The 21,830-nt window shown below is 34.1% G+C and overlaps 1 protein-coding gene across 2 annotated transcripts in view; it reads right to left on the bottom strand.

Moving 5' to 3' along the window:
* Window positions 1–5,694: 5,694 nt before the first annotated feature.
* The window catches only part of CAAP1 (caspase activity and apoptosis inhibitor 1), a 50,538-nt gene continuing 34,402 nt past the window's right edge, over window positions 5,695–21,830 (bottom strand). For both annotated transcript variants that reach the window (XM_081236970.1, XM_081236971.1), the window contains exon 6: window positions 5,695–7,160. In XM_081236970.1, the coding sequence (XP_081093096.1) occupies window positions 6,814–7,160 (347 nt within the window). In that variant the 3' untranslated portion in view covers window positions 5,695–6,813. The remainder of the gene's footprint in view (window positions 7,161–21,830) is intronic.

Genomic DNA, 21,830 nt, shown 5'->3' with positions numbered 1-21,830 from the left:
ACTACAATAAGAATTCAAGTAAATAGTTGTAAAATTAAAAAGAATGTGTAATTACATAATGAAAGAGCACATGGCATATTTGAAAATATCAGCACAATAACTAACGCCAACACATATTCTCCTAAAAATTACCAGAGCAAAAGAAGAAAAACACATGGTGACCTATATAAGCCAGCCTCAGGTATCACAGATTCTAGTCTACCATCATCCTTGTCTACTCTCTTTCACACCTTTCCACTTGAAACCAATTAATCTAAGCTTGGATTTAAGAAAAACAAAAACTCAGAATTGACCAAAGCAAAAACAAGTTAAAAGTTCAAGTAACATCTGCTTAAACGTATACTAAACACCACATTTGCCACTGCTCTCTCATGAAAATCCACCAAAATGATAAGAAAATTTTGGAAGCTGAAGCACAAATGAGTGAAATTGACTTAGCAGGTGAAGAAGTTTGCAACCTGAAGGGCTGTAGGAAACTAAGAAGCAACTTGCTTCTAAACACATACCCAAGTAATGAAGATCCTAGGTTCCTCCAAAGACAGTGCAGAGGGGAAACCACGAAAGTTGGTTTCACAAACAGGCAACCCTTCATTCACCAACTCCACAGAAAACTCTCGCAAAGTTGAAGCATGAGATTCTAAACTCAGGCATACCAAGCAGAGCTAAGGGCATTCAGGAAAAAGCCTTCAGAGCAAACCGTGGATATCCTCGGGCAGCCCCAAAGAAAAGCGAATTGTACCAATTAACGAGCCTCATCCACAAACAGGGCTTCCAATCAGCTTTTTAGGGTCTTACTAATGAAAGCAGCTAAACATCACCACAGATTTAAGGAAATTTGAGAAAACCTTAGATAGAGAGGAAAACAAACAAGAAAAAAAATTAAATTGAAGGAACTAGAAGGCAAAAAAGCAGAAGAAAACTTGAAAACAAGCACTAAAATTAACATCCTCAGACAGGTAAAAATGTTTCATCTATGAAACTATCAAGCACAAGTCCAAGGCAAGGGTCAAGCAAGACCCAACAGACTTAGCCATTAACGAAAAACAACAAGCTCTTTTTAGATGCAGGCAGCTTATTACTTACAGTGAAAAAACAGTAGTCAAATGTGCCAAGTCCCCATGGCCTCTGGGTAGGGTGACACCAAAGTAAAAGGAACCAGATGCAACAGGATTAACGGGACACTGCTGCTGAGGCGCTAACGCCAGGCTGCAGCTAAGAAATTTTATAGCCTACAGCTGTGCCCTAAGTGGGGCAAGATAGAAAGTCTCAAGTCTCCAAGGAACCAGGGAGGCAGATGGGAAAATTGCCTCAAGACATCCTTCTGCAAAATAGGGAGCTTCCCTCAAGAAGAAAAGGCCGATGAGAAAATGGTCCTGTGACGGCTCCTCACAAGACTTGACTGTCTGACCATGTTCCTAGGAAGATAACAGGGCATTGCACCAAGACTTAGGCCAGGAGGTTCAAGCTCTGACTGCATGGCCTACGGGGATATGTGCAAGGTCACCAGAACACCATGGAGTGGAGCCATGGCCCTACAGACACAACATACTGCTACTTTTTTTTTCATTTTATTTTATTATTATTTTTTTTACAACTTTATTGGAGTATAATTGCTTCCCAATGGTGTATTAGTTTCTGCTTTATAACAAAGTGAATCAGTTATACATATACACCTGTTCCCATATCCCTTCCCTCTTGCGTCTCCCTCCCTCCCACCCTCCCTATCCCACCCCTCCAGGCGGTCACAAAGCACCGAGCTGATCTCCCTGTGCTATGCTGCTGCTTCCCACTAGCTATCCATACTGCTACTTTTAAAAGGGAATCTTCAGAGAATTAAAAAATATTTTGGATATTAAAAATATGACAGGAGAAAAGAATCATTGGAAGAACTGGAAGAGAATATTAATATATAAGAAAGCAAGAAGAAAAAGATGGAAAAGCGACAGTGAGAAATAAGAAATTTAAAAATTAGGCCTGGATATCCACATCTTAATAAAAGGAGTTTTAGAAATAGAGATTAGAAAAAATTAGAGGGAAGGAACTTATCCAAGAAGTAATTTTAAAAATCTTCCCAGAACTCAATGATGTGAATTTCTCTTTTAAAGAGTCCATCAATGATTAACTCAAGGATGAAAAAAAAGATCCATCCTTTAACACATCATCAAGAAATTTCAGAATATTAGGAATAAAGATAAGACACTAACAGCTTCCAAAGAGAAACAAACAGGACACACATAAGTATCAAGAATCAAAATGACAAATGACTTCTCAATAGTTTCAGTGGAAAAGGCACTGGTGCAATGCTGTAAAATTGAAAAGGACAATGATTTCCAGCCTAATGTCAACACTCATGTTTCAATTGAACATATGGATAGAATTGAGCCATGTTGAGTCACACCAATGAATCAAAATTATTTATTCTTTATGCAGTTTTTCACAGGAAGCTGTTGGAAGAGGTACACCACCAAAATGAGGGAATAAATGAAAAGAGAAAGACAGGATTCAGGAAATGGGCTATCCAGCATGAAAGAGGTGAAGAGCAACCAACCCAGATTAGCATAGGACAGAGAGCCCCAGGAGAAATGTCTTTAAAGAAAGAAAAAAAAAAGCTAGATTACATGATGTGTTTGAACCTACTAAGAGACTGAAACTCCTGGAAGGTAGTTAGGGTACAATTTAACTGCTACTACAGAGAACACTGAGTAAATGAAAGAATAAGGTCATTATAAATTAATTCCAAACAGCTTAAAACAAAAATTGGAACAAAAAAGGAAATCTAATTACAGATACCACACAACCCAGTTGTGAATAACATTTACACAGTCAAAATAGTATAAATATTGAATGCTAATTGAACCAAAACTGTGATGTAACTGCACTAAATTGGGAGGATGAGAGAGGAAGCTACATTTTTAGGGAACAGGGAGAAGGAATAGAGCTTAATTTTCATATTCCAAAATAGATCAATAAATAAAATCTAAGACTGAAATATCAAGGAATAGCAAAAAATCATGTTACTTAGAAATACAAAGGTAAAGTTTTAAGAAGGCAAAAATATTTGAAAGTGGTTACCTCTCAGTAGCAAGAGCTGATGTAAAAAGAGGGAAGGGAGTACTGTTTTTCATTATAATAAGCCTTGGAGAAAAATCTTTTGACTTAAAACTATCTACATATTTTGAAATAAATAAATAAAGCAATAAGTTAAAGATAGCAACCTACGTTTATAGGCCAAAGTGAATAATTCTAGACAATACTTACCAAGTGACCCTGACAATAAAGACTAATAGGTAGGACTTCCCTGGTGGCACAGTGGTTAAGAATCCGCCTGCCAATGCAGGGGACATGGGTTCGATCCCTGGTCCAGGAAGATCCCACATGCCATGGAGCAACTAAGCCCGTGTGCCACAACTACTGAGCCCATGCACCACAACTACTGAAGCCCGCACACCTAGAGAGAGCCCATGCTCCACAACAAGAGGAGCCACCGCAATAAGAAGCCCACGCACCACAATGAAAAGTAGCCCCCGCTCGCCACAACTAGAGAAAGTCCGCGGGCAGCAACGATAAATAAATAAATAAATAAATAAATAAATAAATAGTGAAAAAAATAGGTAAAAGAAAAAAACTGGATTATTGTTCATATCTAGCAGCCCTATGGGACAAAGAAAGATTAGACTGTTTAATTTTGAATAGGGGGAAGAGGAGGGGAAGCCATAAGAAATACTTGAACTCAAAAGAGTTCCCTAAGTTTTGCAAATTTTATGGTATTTTCTACTGGAATCACAGGATGTTACAGCAGAAAGAAACTTTATATATTGGCTAATGATTCATCTCTCCCATTTTATAGTTACTTGTCCAAAGTTACACAGCTGGTTTGGGCTGAATCAGAACCCTCTGCTCTTAACTCTCACACTCTTGTCATTCTATCACAATGCATTTTAAAATAATAATTAAATATCAAGGAAATTGAGTTCCTACTGATATATTCATTAGCACTTTTCTTTTTATTTAAAAAGGGAGACTACTTGAAAATAAAAAATGTAAAAATATCTATTAGCTTTAAGTTAAAGCATATTGGTCTTTTACTTTTAAATAATTAGATATTATACAATAAAGGAAAAGTATCTATAACCAAACTCTCTTTTCCTACTTTTTATGATGAAATGGAACTGAGAATTTTTAAAACTTTCAGGCTGCCATCTATATTTTGCTTAAATTGTGGGTTCACTCCTGCTTTATCTACCTTGAAAATGGCATTGAAAATACGTATTTTATTGCAATTTGTATTACTATTCAAATGACTCAGAACACCTTTATTCAGATAGCTAATCATGCCGTAGGATCTAACGATTTGCTGAAAGTAGGTTTTGGCAACAAGATTTACAAGGAAAAGATATACTGCCCTATAGTTTTAAGGAACTGATGGTGTTCAACAAAAGGACTTGAGAGCGTTAGGTGATTTTCATAATTATTATGCTACACACTAGTAACCTAGTGATAGGTTTTTAGGATATACCTTGAGTCTCTGGCTTAATAGGAACATCAAAAAGTGGGCCAAGGCCTAATGCAGAGGACCCATTATTACCAGTCACCACCTATCATTCAAGTCTTAGGTCAAGTTCCTAGTCTAATATCAGAATTACCTGACTTTGGATGGAAAGCTAGGCTGCCAATTTTTTTTCCTCTTAATCACCAATTAAACATTGCCTAAAATTTTTCTTTACCTTGGCAAAAGGGAAGAATTTGGCATAAAACGAAGCAGCACTCACATGTTTATTAATCAGTCTATTCCACGCTAAAATCTACACCACAACATTCCTACACCATAACAGTTTAAGATTCTGAACAAGACTAAACACCTTTGAGGTAGTCAATAAATACCTGTGAGCTGATGATTTAAATGACAGCATCAGATCAATATATGATATTTTCCCATATATTGATCTGGGCATTTCTAAGATAACCTTATTCCTGTTCTCTAAAGCCATTCATTTGCAAAAACCTCTTGTCTTTCAACATTACAAAAAAAAAAAAAGTGAGAAAGTTGATTTTCCAAGGTAAGAATCCAAGCAGCCCCTGATTTGTTCAGTTCATTCTACCTCAAACGCACCCACTCTAGTCAAATGTCCTCTAAACAATTCTGCACAGTGAATACAGCAGACACAGGATGCTTCATGAAGGTGGTGACTTTAATCAGCTACAAAGCACTCAGACCTTTTTCTACTCCTATGTTTGATCACACAAAAGTCATCTACTGCATCTTATAATTAATAAGCAGCAATAAAGTTTATTCTGCACTACTTTATTTTAACTTTTAATTTAAGTTGAAATAGAAACTGATTTTTTCATTTTGAAGCAGTAACTATGAGAACTATTTAAATCATATCCATGTTTATCAGTCTACGAGAAGCATTTCAAATGATATAGGCCTCTGTCCTTCATTAGAAAGATTCCACAAGAAAAAAAAATGACAGGATTATTTAAAGGCATGTTCAGGAACAACAAAAATGAATTTGTTAACTGCAACTCCAGTGTTTCATAAATACTATTTTCATAAGAAACCCTCTAAAATTTACATATAATTAAGCCAGCTAATAAGACACAATCCCTGTAAGTTTTGTGTATAAGGAAAATCCTCATACAACATTAGCAGAACATGGCTTATAAATGAAATATACTGTTTTTGTTAGCAAATATAAAAACAACAGTTCCAGATTTATCTTTTAGAAAAAAAATTAATTTATTTTAAGAGTCTCCGCCTAAACTTATTTTGGTATCAAACAACTACAATTAGTGATGGGGCAAGCATCCATAACTGTGGCAGGATATTAATTTATTTACAAAAACTATACAAAATTAGATTAATTATTACATCAACTTATCAAAGCTTCCTGAAATTAATTTCATTTTTGGAAATGTATCAAAAGTCCTCAGATCCAGAATGATAGTCTTTATTATTTTTAATTCATTAATTTAAAATTAATTATTTTAATTATAGCATATCAGATCTTCAAGCAAAAACATCAGATGAAAGCCTGTACAATAAAATAGTCTCCTTTTCCTAACAGCTTGGAATGTAAATTAAAATGTGTTCCCTTTTTATTGAAGGAAAAAAATGGAACTAAGCGTCCAGTAATATCAAATACCTGTTAGAATAACGTGTCTGCTGGAATTAAAGTTGGGCAATTACTTCTACATTGTTAAAAAATGCTTTAAATTAAGTCCTTTTTTTCTTTTATAAAGAAAGCTTTTCTCAGCCATTTTGGATCGCTAAGTCTTGTAACAAAAATGTCACTCAGTTTTTACTAACAAGTCCACACCCATAGAAGGCATCTTCAATGCAGTACATATTTTAAAAGTGCATATAAGCATAACTAAATTTCTTAAATTGTTAACAAACCTAGTAGCAATAATTTAATATTCTATCGCAAAATACAGGTAGCCTAAAGGCAACATGCTTGGTCAATCTTCCATAAACTTTTTGGTTTGATGCCAAAACACTTCAAAATAAAAAAAATACCATTATTCTTTTTGCTAATGGCTTTTCAGATATTAATTTGCAGATATAGCTAAATACTCATCTAACAAAGTATCCAGGTTACCCAATGATATTTGCCATGAATTCAGAAAACAATAACATATATAATACAAAAGTAACAACAACAAAAACATGTATTTTAGGCCTAAAATGAGTTTATCTAATAAGAGTTACATGAGAAATATCATGTAAGACCCCAAATAAACTTTAGATACAAAATTATATGATGTGGCTTTGTTCAAATACATCTAATATTCAGATACAATTTAAATAAACTAGGCTGGCTTTTTTACATCACCAGCTTTCATTAGGGCTTTAATAGCTCTTGCCCTCATCTCAAGTTCTAGCAGCTCCAGCTGCTGTGCAGAAGGCTGAACATCTTCTGGTGGAGGAACAGTCAGGGTGGCGGCTTTCGGTTCCTTTGGGCTAGACTCTGCCAGTCCCAGAATCTCATTCACACTTTTCTCAATGTCTTTCTCCAGGTCATCTATCTGACCAGCTTCACTTTGGACTGTATTCTCTGAGACCTCAGGAGCAGCTGCTTCTTCATTGCATGGGCCTTCTATGTCGCTGTCATAAGCATCTGCATTTATACTGAGTACATCACTATCTTCCCCTTTGCCTGTAACAAACAAAAAAAGGCAAAGAACCATGTAACCTAAATGCCCTGATGAAAATTTCCTTTCTGTTTATGATGAAAGGGCTGCTGTGACCCCCACCTCCCACCATGGAGTCCCAAATACATTCCATAAACCCCATCCCAACCCTTTTCCCCTGACTCAACTTCCTTCCTCCCTTCTTCCCTTCCTCCCTCTCTCCCTTCCTCCCGCTCTTTCTTTCCTTCTTTGCTTGTTTGCTTCCTTCCTCCCTCTCTTCCTCCCTTTCTTTTTTTCCCCACCCCCACATAGATTGTGGGACCTCAGTTCCCTGACCAGGGATTGAACACGGGCCCCAGCAGTGAAGGCACCGAGTCCTAACCACTGGACCGCCAGGGTTCCCCCCTTCAACTTTGAAAACAGATCTAATTTAATGTAAATTTTAATGTATTTTTCATTCCAATTTAGAAGAATATGGAAGCACTGGGAAATGTATACCATCATATGGATGTCCCTGATCAATTTTCCTAATTAAAATATCGTAACACTTTAGATCACAGTGAAGCCTCTACATTACAAAATTTTGACACCCTTTGGATAGAGTATTGCTTATTACTGAAGAAGCAAAATTCCATTAGAGAAGGAATTTAAAATACTTTGCCTTATAAACTACAAAAAAGGAAAAATATCACTGACAAGCTGGACACCATGTGCATTGCAATTATTTCAAAGCTTTTCATATACTTTTTCAAACACTTTGTTCTAAATCAATAAATTAAAGGAGAATGCCTAAGGCCACTTTCTAAGGTAAAATAACTTTTCACCAAGAGGATTTTAATTAATATAGTATACCATAAATTTTTAAAATACATTTGTTATAAAACTTCTATAACTGATGCTAAGAACTTGCATATAAACACAGATTGTAGCCCTCAACCACCTTGGCCTGGACCATTACTGAAGTCCATGAGTTATTTACAACTTTGAGTGCTCCCTTATACCTCCAATTTATTTATCTTTTAAATTCCTAATGTCTTTTAAAAAGAAAGTAATGATCCCCCAATTGTTAGCTTTGTTAGTTTTCTTGTAGTTGGAAGAACTTATTTACAAAACATAGATTGACAGATAGAAAATTCTGATAATAGAATGTATAAACAATTCTACTCCATGGATTTTAAAATAAATGATTTACTGACCTTGATTCTGCTACACACCCTCTCAATGTTTCGAAGGAGAAAACTCTTTATGAAAAAACTTTTTTTGATTATATTTTCTACGGGTTCGTTTCAAACATTTTTAGAGGGCAGACGTGGGGTTTGCTTTATTTTTTAAATCAGAAACAGCTATACATGTTATTCACTGAAGAAATGGGGCTCTATAAATTTGGTGTTCTCTGTTTTTAAAAATTATCCAAATCCAAGTGATTGAGTTCTCTGTAGCACAGTATTAGTAAAAGCATTCACAAGTTCCATCTGCCCATTATACCTGCACCATGGATGCCAAAGCTTTGTAGAATCTGTACCTGAAATAATTTAGCATAAGCACTTCACGTCACAAATATGAAAGTTAGATAAGTAATTTGTACAATGTAATCTGACAAACTATGTAAAGATCTAGGATCATACTTCAAGTCTTTTCACTATTTCTTAATTTTCTTCATTCTACTGACTCACTTTTAAAGTATAGCTTGCAAATATATGAATACATTTTCAAAGATAATTTACTCTTATCCTAAGTATTAGAAATAGCAGGTTTTTTTGTTGTCAATTATGATCCTCAAATCAGAAGGGGTATAACTTGTACACTCTTTCTAAAAAAGTAACTTTAACCTAAAATGCCTCATTCTAAGCCCTCAAAATATCAGTGTGGTCACGTTCTGTCCTTCCATACCCCCATTCTACATATGTGAAAATGTGTGTGTGTTTGTGTGTGTGCACATGTGTGTTCAGGGGGAAGTGAGTACACATTTAAATTATAAGAGAATTCTACAAAAGAGCATCTTTAAGTTTTTACATGGACTTAGGAGTCTGAGAGTAACAAATCAATCTCAGGGAAATTATTTGTACTCCTCTAAAATAAATAAAAACAGTTTTACTGCATGCATGATGTTAAAGTAAGGCTATTGAAATCCAAGAAAAATAAAAGATGGGTCTGAAGTAAAATAATACAAATGTAATTGAAAATATTAAGAATAAGAATTCAGACCGTTAACTGTTAAAGACATTACAATAAAAAATGGCTCAGGGAAGAGAGCAAGCATAAAATTAGACCCAAATTACCAATGTCATGAAGCAGCAAAATAATTAAAGTAATTTAGATGTGGTACATATATACAATGGAATATTGCTCAGCCATAAAAAAGAATGAAGTAATGTCACTTGCACCAACATGGATGAACCTAGAGTGAAGTAAGTCAGAGAGAGAAAGACAAATATATAATACCACTCATATGTGGAATCTAATTTTTTTTAAAAGATAAAATGAACTGATTTACAAGACAGAAATAGACTTACAGATATCGAAAACAAACTTATGGTTACCAAAGGAGAAAGGTGGGGGGAGGAATAAATCAGGTGCTTGGGATGAACATACACATACTACTATATATAAGATAAATAACTAAACAAGGACCTACTGTATAGCACAGGAAACTACTCAATATTCTGTGATAACCTATATGAGAAAAGAATCTATAAGAGAATGAATATATGTATATGTTTATGTATAACTGAATCACTCTGCTGTATACCTGAAAGTAACACAACATTGTTATGTATACCTGAAAGTAACACAACATTGTTAATCAACTATACTCCAATAAAATTAAAATTAAAATAAACAAATTAAATTTAAAAATAAAATAAAGTAACTTTAAAATATACACAAAGAAACAAGAGGGTATGATATATTCCTTACTAGATTATATAAAAGAGCAGAATTAATGTAACATGGGTGGCCCTTAAAATACTACATACTATTTAGAGAACTTCAGAGAAAAAGCAGTATAACTAAAGAAATGAATCAAATAACTTAAGGGAAAGGACTAAAGGAGTTGAAGAATTTGGCTAAGCAATAGTTACAGGAACACAGAGTAAGAGTTAAAATATTTTTCAGGGAAAAAGCAATACAAGGTTTTATTGAGCATTCATCTCTTATGGTTGATGTCCTAGCCAACTACTCACAAATATACATTCTATTCCATTTTCCTCTCATCTGTATACATTCATCATTTCTCTTTTCTTTTGTTTTCCTGCTATCTTCTGTGCTACGAACTTGATTCATACCCTAGTCAAACTCTACCCAAGTACCAAAGCTTTTTAAATAACAAATCAATCCATCTAGGTTCAGTATCTAGACAGCAAAATGAATCAATCACTATCTAAATTCATCACTAACACAGATGAATAAATGGAACAATTTATCAGAGAAAATATTTGTTTATATTATTTAATGAGGCATAGTTATAAACATGGGATAAAACCATAAAGGGAAAATATTTCACAACTAAATAGAACACCCAACACTCTTTAAATATTTTACTGACAAGGAGAAAATTTACAACTACAAAAGACTCAATCACTTTAAAATTAATATAGTTTCGGTATTTAAAAATGGGAGTGTACTACATAATAGAAAAGCTAAAATGCAATACCTGTATTTTTATTATCATCTATAACAAACCTCAATGCTTGAAAGCTACAGAGATTCCCCTAAGCTAGATAAAGGAAAACATTTTACGTTTTATGTTTGCTTTTTGTTAAAATAAGTTTTAATTACCCAAAGTAAACAAACATAGAAGAATTATTAGATTTTTTGAGTAATAAAAATTAAAAAGGACTTTTAAGTTATGCTACATTTAAACCTTGACAGGGCCTATAATATTCCACTTGCAAATAATTCAACATATCAGAATACTTTTAAGGCACAAAATGAAAGCATATCTAATGTTGAGTGACTACATGCTTGTGAAATTTCTTGATAGTGAGTTATTAAATTAAGCCAAGAGACAAACCCTAGTACATGGAATAATTAAGTATCTGTCTGAATTCCTGATAAAGATGGCAAATTGAGCACACATATCTAATTCCTTTCCCTATCAAGAATCCACTGAAGTGACAGAAGAGAGATACTTAAAAATAATAGCATAAAAACTGTAAATTAGGACTTCCCTTGTGCCACAGTGGTTAAGAATCCACCTGTCAATGCAGGGGACAAGGGTTTGAGCCCTGGTCTGGCGAGATCCCACATGCCGCGGAGCAACTAAGCCCGTGCACCACCATCACTGAGCCTGAGCTCTACACCTCGTAAGCCACAACTACTGAGCCCAAGTGCCACAACTACTGAAGCCCATGTGCCTAGAGCCCGTGTTCTGCAACAAGAGAAGCCACCCAATGAGAAGCCCGCGCACTGCAACAGAGTAGCCCATGCTTGCCGCAAACTAGAGAAAGCCTGCACACAGCAATGAAGACCAAATGCAGCCATAAACAAACAAACAAATAAATAAATAAATTTATAAAAAAAAGAAAAAAACCCTGTAAATTAACTGAGGATGAAAATAACAAACATCAGTCCTTCCTAAGTAAAATACAAAACGGAGAATCCACAAAGGAAAAATATCAACAAAGCTGAAAAAATGTAAGACTTCTGAGAAAGAAAATAGACTACAAATAAAATTATAAGATGGGGCAAACCTATAAGAAAATATTAGCAAAATACATTTTTTAACAGGACAAATGTAAGTATATATACAACGTCTGGGTATTGTTAGAAATAACTAAAAACATGGGCAAAGGATAGAAACAGGTTAAGCATTTCACAAAATATGAAATACAAAGGATCAATAAACATATAAAAATGATCAACATAATTTTTCACCAGGGAAATACAAATTAAAACATTAAGATATTACTTTTTACTCATTAGTAAAAAAAAAATAAGAATTTCAGCCATCTGGAGAAAAAAATAATAAACTGGCAAGATGCAAAAATGATCAAGACACATTGTTAAGTCAAAAAAGTAAGCTAAAGAGTAATAATCATACTATGTTAAAGATAACATAAGTAAGTTATTAATAGTGGTTTACTTCTGGGGAGAGGAGTAAAAGTAGAAGGGGAAGAGAAGAAATTGAGTTTTCCAATTTTGCTCTATGAACATATGTACTTCTTCAACCATTTCTAAGAATATAACCTTGTAGAAAGGTTAAAAAAGAAATTATAATATTAGATAAGAAAGGGTATCATCTAAAAAGAAATTTTGCTGGATTTTTACAAAATGTAAGTAGGCAGGATAAAATTGACAGAAAAGTAAAAGCAAAGCAAAATCACTGCCAAAGACACCACAGATAAGTGTAATTCTTTCTTAGAGAGTCTTGGAAGCAAGGAAGAGTTGGCTTTGGAACATACAGCAAGATAATTAAACTCATTCAGAATAGATGAGTCAACTGAACCCTTCCTTCCTTCCCTTCCCTTCCCTGACACATGCCCAAGCACTCTATTGGGAGGCCTACCCCATTCACTTACACTAAAGAGATCTGGTAGAGAAATATAACTAAACATCTATTGAAGAAACCCAAACCAGCTACCAGAAAAACTACAATAACTGAAGGACCAAGATGAACAAAGGAGGACATAAAGAAAATTTAGGGATCAGAAGATATTCTACTGGAGGAGAATGAGGGGTTGGGGTATCTACTTAGTATCCTTATGGTGTTTGAAGTAGACACTGTAGCCATAAAACAAGTACAGGGTGCAATGAAAAAGGACCAGAGAACAAGAAATATTATAATTTACAATTACAGTTATCAAGAGCAAACATTCAATGGTTGTTGAAAGACAATGTTTTAAAAAAAAAACTTTCAAAATGTAGAAAAGAAATAAAAGTGTATTTAAAATATGCAATAAAAGTTAAGAGATAAGGATGAATGACTCACAAGTCCAACAACCTAATATAATTAATTCAACAAATATTGTTGAGCACCTACTATGTACAAGACATTGTTTTAAACACTGAGGAAACAGCAGTGAATCTTAAAAAGTCCTTGCCTTACCATTAAGTCATAGGAGAGACACTATAAATAAATCAACATCAGGTGCTATGAAAAAAATAAAGCAGGATAGGGCCTCCCTGGTGGCGCAGTGGTTGAGAGTCCGCCTGCCGATGCAGGGGATACGGGTTCGTGCCCCGGTCTGGGAGGATCCCACATGCCGCGGAGCGGCTGGGCCCGTGAGCCATGGCCGCTGGTCCTGCGCGTCCGGAGCCTGTGCTCCGCAACGGGAGAGGCCACAGCAGTGAGAGGCCCACATACCGCAAAAAAAGAAAAAAAAAAAAAAAAAAAAAAAAAATAAAGCAGGATAGAAGATAGTAGCAGAATGCTTTCATAGAGAGTGATCACTGTGATTTGATACAGTAACAGTTGAGCAGAGACTTAAAGCAACAGAACAAGTCAGAAAGCAAGAAGAGAGGGAGTGGAGAGGGAAAATACTATGTATAAAATAGATAACTAATGAAAACCTACTGTATAGCAAAGGGAACTCTACTCAGTGCTCTGTGGTGACCTAAATGGGAAGGAAATCCAAAAAAGAGGGGATACATGTATACATATAGCTGATTCACTTCACTGTACAGCAGAAACTAACACAACATTGTAAAGCAACTATACCCCCAAAAAATAAAAATAAAGAAATGAGAAGAAAACTGATATGAAACAAAGAAGGCTTTCACACCGAAAGGGTCTGCCAAGAGCATCACACCCAAGACACATCCTGTGAAATATCAGAACTCAACGATAAAAAAAAAAAAAGTTCTTAAAATTTCCGAGGAGGGAAAAAATAGATGTCCAAGAAAAGATAGCCTCAAGAAATCAAGAGCATTCTTATCAGCCACTGTGGACAATACATTCCAATGGCTACAGACATGCTCACAAAAAAGAGGAGTAATGACATACTTTGTGTCTCAAGAACACAACACTGCTTCTAAATATTCTTGTTAAAAGATTGAACATGAATCTGATCAAGTCTCTATATCTAATTATCAATTTACAGAAAAATGTTAAATAAAACATTGAGATGCAATCAGTAAATTTAAACTGAGAAACTCCGACAACCCAGCTTCTTCAAGAAATAAACTGCAAAGAGAGGAAGAAAGGGAGAGAAAGGGGAGTAGATTAAAAAGAGACTCAGTATCATCCAATTGCAATGTAGGGACCTTATTTGGATCCTGATTTTTACAAATATAGTTTAAAAAATACTATAAGACAATCAGAGAAGTTTGAACACTGAATATCTCAGGATTAAAAATACATTATCACTGTTCTGTAACCCCTAATGAAATAATGGAACTAGACAATACTAAATAGCTATTAAAACCATTAGGCTGACAACATCTGACCCAATAGATCAATCTTAATATCACAATACCCACCAATGAACAACTAGGTTTAAATTTGAACAGTTTCTGAATATTATCTGATGATTTAAGAAACGCTACTTTTTAAGGTATTATGATTATGTTTAAAAACCCACCTCTTATCTTTAAGAGATATATTGATACTAAAATATTTACAAATGAACTGAAAAGATGTAGGATTTGCTTTAAAATAACATAACGGGTAGGAAGCAGGTAGGAATATAGATGAAAAAAGATTAGACATAGGTGGATAATTGTTGAAGATGTAGCTGAGTACATGGGAATTAATATTCCTATTTTCTTTCCTATTTTTGCTTGAAAATATCCCAAATAAAAAGGTTTTTTAAAGTTGATTTTTATTTAGAAACCTGTAACAACAGGTTTTAATACACACGCACACACACACACACACACACACAATGGAGAAGAAAATGAGAAAATCGAAATCCAATTTTCCTATCAAGCAAACATAGAGTTGGTTATTAGAAGGGTTAAACTATTTTACTTTTTCTATTTTAATTAGTTTTTCTCATCTGATTTTAAGTTATTCACGTTCAGTGGTTATGCCATTTAGAACAACACATTTCACCATCCTTCCCTCTAGAATCTTAACTCTCCAAGGCCTCCAGCGTTATCAATCTGCTGGAATCTCATTAGTAACAAAGCGTATGATATATTGGACAGCAATGCTATGCCTCCATGGATGTCTTTTCTTAGACTACAGATAATTTTGGTTTTAAAAATTTTTAAGTTATGAAGAACACACTTTTAATGTATTCTAACTGTAGAAAGTCAGCTTGGTAACTTCTAACATTTTTAGTGAGTTCCAGCCTTTTCAAGACGCCAAAACTTTATTTTCTTTAAAAGAAACAAAACTGTTCTTTTAATATATAAGAATAATTTTTTCTGGATAAGCCCTCAATCTTCCTCTCAGCAAAACTAACAGATCTTGGCTATTTTTTTTCATGCAGTGTTTTAAACTATTGATTTAACTTTAAGTGCATCATGTTAACCATCATATTCAAAACTTAATCATGACATTAACAAACTATTACTCATAAAAAAGAAAATGCAAACAATTTAATACAGAAAAACTGTCTAGTATTCTACCAAACCCTTTGAACTATCCATTAAACTTCTGGATAAGTGATTGTCTGCTAGCCTGTAAACCTAACTTTTAAGAACCACGAATCCAGAGATTAGTCCAAGAATCAATAAATATTCACTCAGTATCTATTTACATATGTGCTGTAAAGGCCACAGAAGTAGGCCTTACAAAATGCCACAGGTAGTGTAGACTAAATATGTGTGGCAGGATTTAAGACACAGGTTTTGCCTTCATGGTGCTTGAGGATGCTTAAAATATGAACATCACACTTTAAAATGCTAAATTGTACAATATAAAGTATAATAGAATATCACAGTATATAAAGCAATAGTGAAAAGTCAAGGAGATCTTTACAGACATGTATTATTAAGTAGGTCTTAGAATCTAACAGGTGATATTGACAGGGGAGGAAACTCCAAGTGTGGGGGACAGAATGGACAAAGGCAAAGTATTAAATCTAAACTCAGTACAATATGTGAGCCTAACAGAATAAAACGCAGACGTGAGAATATAGAAAAGGGTAGTACCCAAAATTACTGCCTCTGAAGACATCACCATTCCAGGATAAAAAGCATAATAGAAACCTCCTGCCAGCCTTTCACAATGGATCAGGTAAGTAAATATTTTGGGGTCACACTGGGGTACAATAACAGGCTAACACATGAGAGATTCCTGACTACCCTTCCTCTAGTAATCTGAAAGTAAACAGGAAGAACATATTTTTAAATGTCATTCATCATTTCTCCTATCATTTGATTAAACAGGCTTCTAATATGAAAACATACAAAGGGGTTAAAAATGAAGAGAGTGGCGTATTTACAAGCACTGCTGTTTAAAATCAGGCAACTGTTCTCCAAAGATTTGTTGGAACTTATGAATTTAAAAGGGCATCACACTCAAATATTCTCTGCTAGTAACATCTCAGTGCTCGACAATCTGCCCATCCAAGGAAGGTGTTCTTAAACTCATCATCTACTTCACAATATGCCATGTTTCATGTGACATTGCTTTAGCTTAAATATAAATATAAGCTTACAAAGAGATACTAAAGACTTGATTCTAATTTTAGATAATGTAAAAGTATCTTTTATATACTCATGCAGAAAGCAGCCAGTCATTATCAGTATGGCAAAAAAGTGGTAGTGCATTTCATAAAACATAGAAATCCTACCCTAAAACTAAAAACACTTTCATTAAAGAAGTAGGAAAAATAATGAAAACTGTCAGTTTCACCCTAATTCTTTCCATAAAAGAAAATATGTGGAAGTAGTGAGAGTCTTTGGAAAAAATAACTACGTCACCTTAGAGTATATGGTACTGAAGGTGGAAAATGCAGTAAAAAGTGTCCTGTATGTTTTCAGAATGGTTGGAAAAAAGATAATCTCATGGAGAAGGACAGTTCAAGAGTGTAGGAAGATGTCCAAAAATAAAACTCTACCCAAACATTAATTACCCAAATGAGGAAATATCCAGAGAAATATAAGCTACAGAAGAATCTCTATGATGACCACATATTTTATAAAGGGCACATGATCAATGCTTAATATAAAAGACTGGTATGAAGCTATACAAGCAATATAAACAAAGCTAAAGGCTAAGGGAAACAAACCAAAACATGGCTCAGTTTTGTTAAGACCAGAAAGAAAAACAAGCTTATAAGCAACTCACTCTTTGGGGTAGGTGGTAGAATATTAATAGGTAAATATAACTAATATTCTATTTCATTTCTATCTTCTTTTTAAGAACCTGGTACATACTGGACAGGACAGAAGAGAAAGAAGGAATTCTTTTAGTCATCTATCCATCCACTTACTCATTCAAAAGAATATGAGTACCCAATATAGGCAAGCAGTAAAGACTTAAAGAATCCTAAGACACAATCCTTTACCTTAAGTACCTAAATTTAGGTACTCATAAATGCTTCTTGAATTGAAAACAATTATTAATTATTGGGCAGTGTTACAACAGAAGTAAATAAACAGGCAACTATGGACTTTAGTTAGTAATAATGTGTTAATATGCCTCATCAATTTTAACAAATTTACCACACTAATGCAAGATGATAATGTGGGAAACTGGGAGAAGTGGTGGTAAGTGGGTATACAGGAGCTCTGTACTTTGCACTCAATGTTTTGTAAACCTAATTTAAAGCTGTTCAAAAAAATTACAAGTATTAGTTTTTAAAAATAAAAATAAAGCTTGTTAACTACAAGCTCCATATGTATCCACTATATGATGTGGCAACCAAAATGGCTGATTAAATCATAGGCTAGGTGTGAGGTATATAAAAAGTTCAGGAACTGTTAACAAAATTGATTTCAAGCCTAGTATTTACTATCTTTCTTTTGGTAGCAGCGCTTCTATATAAGGAGGTACTTTTCCCAATGAACTGGATGAGAACATAGGGGCTGAAAAACACAGAGGATCCAAACATCTGAGGAAGGTTTGGAGTATGCAACCTCCAAAGTAGCTCCCGTAAGGGTGTGTCTAGGATCCTATGAAATGCATCACAAGATAGAATGTTTAAAATGAGTACAATTTAAAGAAACATGGAAATAAACATTTCTCTCAGAATACTGAAGCAAATTCATAATTTCATTCTTGATAAAAAACACACAGAGCATTATGCATCCAAAAACCTTAACAGTTTACTTTTTTTTTAATCCAGAAAAGTCTCACATTCAAATGCAACAGAGGGGCCTTCAAAAGGTACAGGAACATTGTGGGCTAATTTGCCATATAAAATGTAATTTTTACCCTTTCATTCAACTACTACTCATAGAAAGAGACAAATTAAAAAGCAGGGAGGATCATGTTGGTGTCATTGCTGGTAATAACTTGTGAAAAAGCTCAAAGGAATGAGAAAAGAAATATAAATTCTTATGCCACACCGATGGTTACACCACAATCTCTTTTTACTTCACCAATTGCTGAATTGGATAACATTTCCCCAGAACAAGTTTTTAAAAATCTTTTAAAGAAGTTAACTCGTGTTGAAAAGCTGCATTCTGTGAATACTTATTTGTTAGAGCCAGTCAAGGAGATAATCAAGGGCAAGGAGGAAAGGAATTAGACTCAAACTTTGAAAACAAATCAGTAGTACACATGCTTCTCTGCTTCCAACTCCAGAACAGACTTCTAACACTTACTTTTCAGTTTCCCCTCAGCTCTCTAACACGCCTACCTGCAATTTTGGTTTTCAAAGGAAGAGGCAGCACAGAGCTCATCTGCCAATCCAAACTTCTTCACGTAAAACTTTTGGCCTACAAATGCTACTTAATTAACTGATGATCTTCATTCTCTCTTCCTTTACAGTGCAATAAAAGTCTCTGATGACATTTTTCTCATTATCTTTTCAATTTTTTATAACTTGTACTTATTCCTTCATGGTTGTAAAGTTCTTTTCAGCAATACTCAACCCCTTTGTAACTGCAAACTGATTTCTTCATTCTTTTTTATTCTAATCCCTCTCCATACCTACCTTCCCTTCTCCTAGTGCAGTACTACCTCAGAACAACAACAGAAGCAATAAGAACAAAAATTGAGTTTTTCCATTTCTCTCTCACCTTAAGGACTCAAATAGTCTCACATAATTTTACATTTAATCTTTGCTAAATGATGGAAAATATCCCATATAAAATTGAATTTTTTTGAAGTAATAAATGAATACATTATGGCCACCATCAATCCTTTATAATAGTCTAAAAGAGTGGTCTCGCAACTTCATTATTTTCATAAACCTATCAGTGAAAACATTTTTAAGTACCTGTCCAACTACATATTTTTTTATTTACTTATAAATTAATACATAATTAATATGAACAATTACATACATGTAACTGAAAATTTTAAAAGGGAGAGGTTTAAATATATAAGTTTATATATGTATTTATTTACTTTAGAAGCTCTAGTATTTTCATCTTTCATTCCCAGGGAGTGTGTATAATTACACTGTGCTAACCAGTGGTCTGAAAGGCTGAAAGAAGCCCAAAGAAAATACCTATCTAAACTTTCATCACATGGTTTAACCACTGAAAACAATTTTCCCCTATTAAAGTCTACGTTTCAAATTCTTGAAGCTCTCAACAAGGTAATTCTTAAAGCTGTCTACCATTCATTAACTGTTTTTTAAAAATTTATTTATTTATTTATTTATTTATTTTTGGCTGCGTTGGGTCTTCATTGCGGTACGCAGCCTTTCTCTAGTTGCTGTAAGCAGGGGCTACTCTTTTTGCGGCATGCAGGCTTCTCGTTGCAGTGGCTTCTCCTGTTGCAAAGCACTGGCTCTAGGCACGTGGGCTTCAGTAGTTGTGGCACACAGGCTCCAGTAGCTGTGGCTTGCAGGCTCTAGAGCACAGGCTCAGTAGTTGTGGCAGACAGGCTTAGTTGCTCTGCGGCATGTGGGATCTTCCGAGACCAGGGATCAAACCTGTGTGCCCTGCACTCTACGCCAGGATTCTTAACCACTGAGCCATCAGGGAAGTCCTATCATTCATTAACTCTTGAACTAGAAGGCCGAAATATAACTGCATGAGGCAACTACATTACTTAAAAAAAAAAAAAGTGACAAGATTTGAGTCTAACCACAGCAAAAGTCTGTGCATTTTGTGTGTGTGTTTGCACATCTTTCTCTAATAGAAAAGAGGAATAATTTTCACATGAGAAAGTTAATGTAAAAGATTCAGAGCAAAATGTAGTCAATGTCTTATTAATTTTAATCATTTTATACACCATGTGGTTACATTACTTACTTTTATAACTGTATTAAAATGAATGCATCTTAAGGAACCATCATACAGCTTAAAGACTAAAAAATCAAGCATCTTTTTCTCTAATAGAAAAATGTAGAGATAGAAAAAATTGTATATCTCATTCTTCTTCCATTAAACAATTTAATAAAACAGTTACTAAGAAGCACTCTTCACAAGTGCAGACACTGCTCTAGGCCCTGTTCCTTAGAAAATCTGATAGAAAGGAACTTCAAGATCCAGGCCAAACATCCAAATATTTAAACATTGCGAGAATCTGCTCTACAACAGCACCACCAAGTGGCCATTTGTGCAACCTGTGTTCAAACACCTTCAGCAATAGGGATGTATCTCAGAAGGCAGCCCAATGCATTTTCTGATATATCTGATTATCTGAAATAAATAAATCGATCCAAACATGTTTAATGATAACCTTATCTACTGGCCCTGCTTTTATTCTCAAATTCTCAATACAGAACAAGCCTAATCAGTCTTCTATTTAACAGCCCTTCAAATATTTTAAAGGGACTCCTATAAACCTCAACTCTTCTCGTCAACCTAAATACACAATTTTAACTTAGCTATTTAATCATGTATAGTAAAAAAAAAGTTTCTCATAACAATTTCCAAGAAGGAATGCAAACATAAGAGTTTAATTCTTGAAGTTACAAAGGAGAATAATTTGCAAAATTACAGTTTACCCCAGTTGTAAACTTTAAAGCAAAAATTTAAATTGTTTTAATATTACTAAATGTCTTAAATTTATTTATTTATAGATAAATATATAGAAGAGAATTCATTAAGATTAGCAAAGATTTGTTTGATATTTTAAAAGTATTTTCTATGCATTAAATACCTTTGACAAACAGCGGTTTCATTTTTTCTTAACTGTAGCACAAATGACTAATTTAGAAAATTTATATAAACCATTCTTATACAACTACCCTCCTGCTAAAAATGAATGACTTAGGATACTAATCCTAATCCTATTTTACTACAGGACCAATCAATCAACTAGTAGGTTATATTTATATTTAAATAATGTTTGCAGAGTGAAGGTGAAAGTTCGTGTACAATCTGATACTCACCTTCAGCACAGCCAGTTTCATAAATAAATTTCCTATCGATAAGATAAATAATACCAGTACTAGACAAAGAAATCCCAATTTCAATTTACCTAATTCATAGTCACTGTTTCTCAATATTGAGTATTTTAGAAACTGAAAAAACTGAAAATATAATTTAAATAACTTTTCAATATCATATACCATTAATAGGGCATATAAGATTTATTTTATCCTGAAAGAACAAAGAGAAAATTCAATGCTGCTTTATATTTTGGTCTACTGAGCAAAGGGTTACTTTAGTACTAAGTGAGCTTCAATGAATTTTCTTAAATGGTCAAGCCATTCAATAAAATGACAACGCATTCACAA

This window comes from Mesoplodon bidens (assembly GCF_964165515.1).
Source record: "Mesoplodon bidens genome assembly, chromosome: 6".
Taxonomy (NCBI): Eukaryota; Metazoa; Chordata; class Mammalia; order Artiodactyla; family Ziphiidae; genus Mesoplodon; species Mesoplodon bidens.
This window is presented reverse-complemented; position numbering and strand designations above follow the sequence as displayed.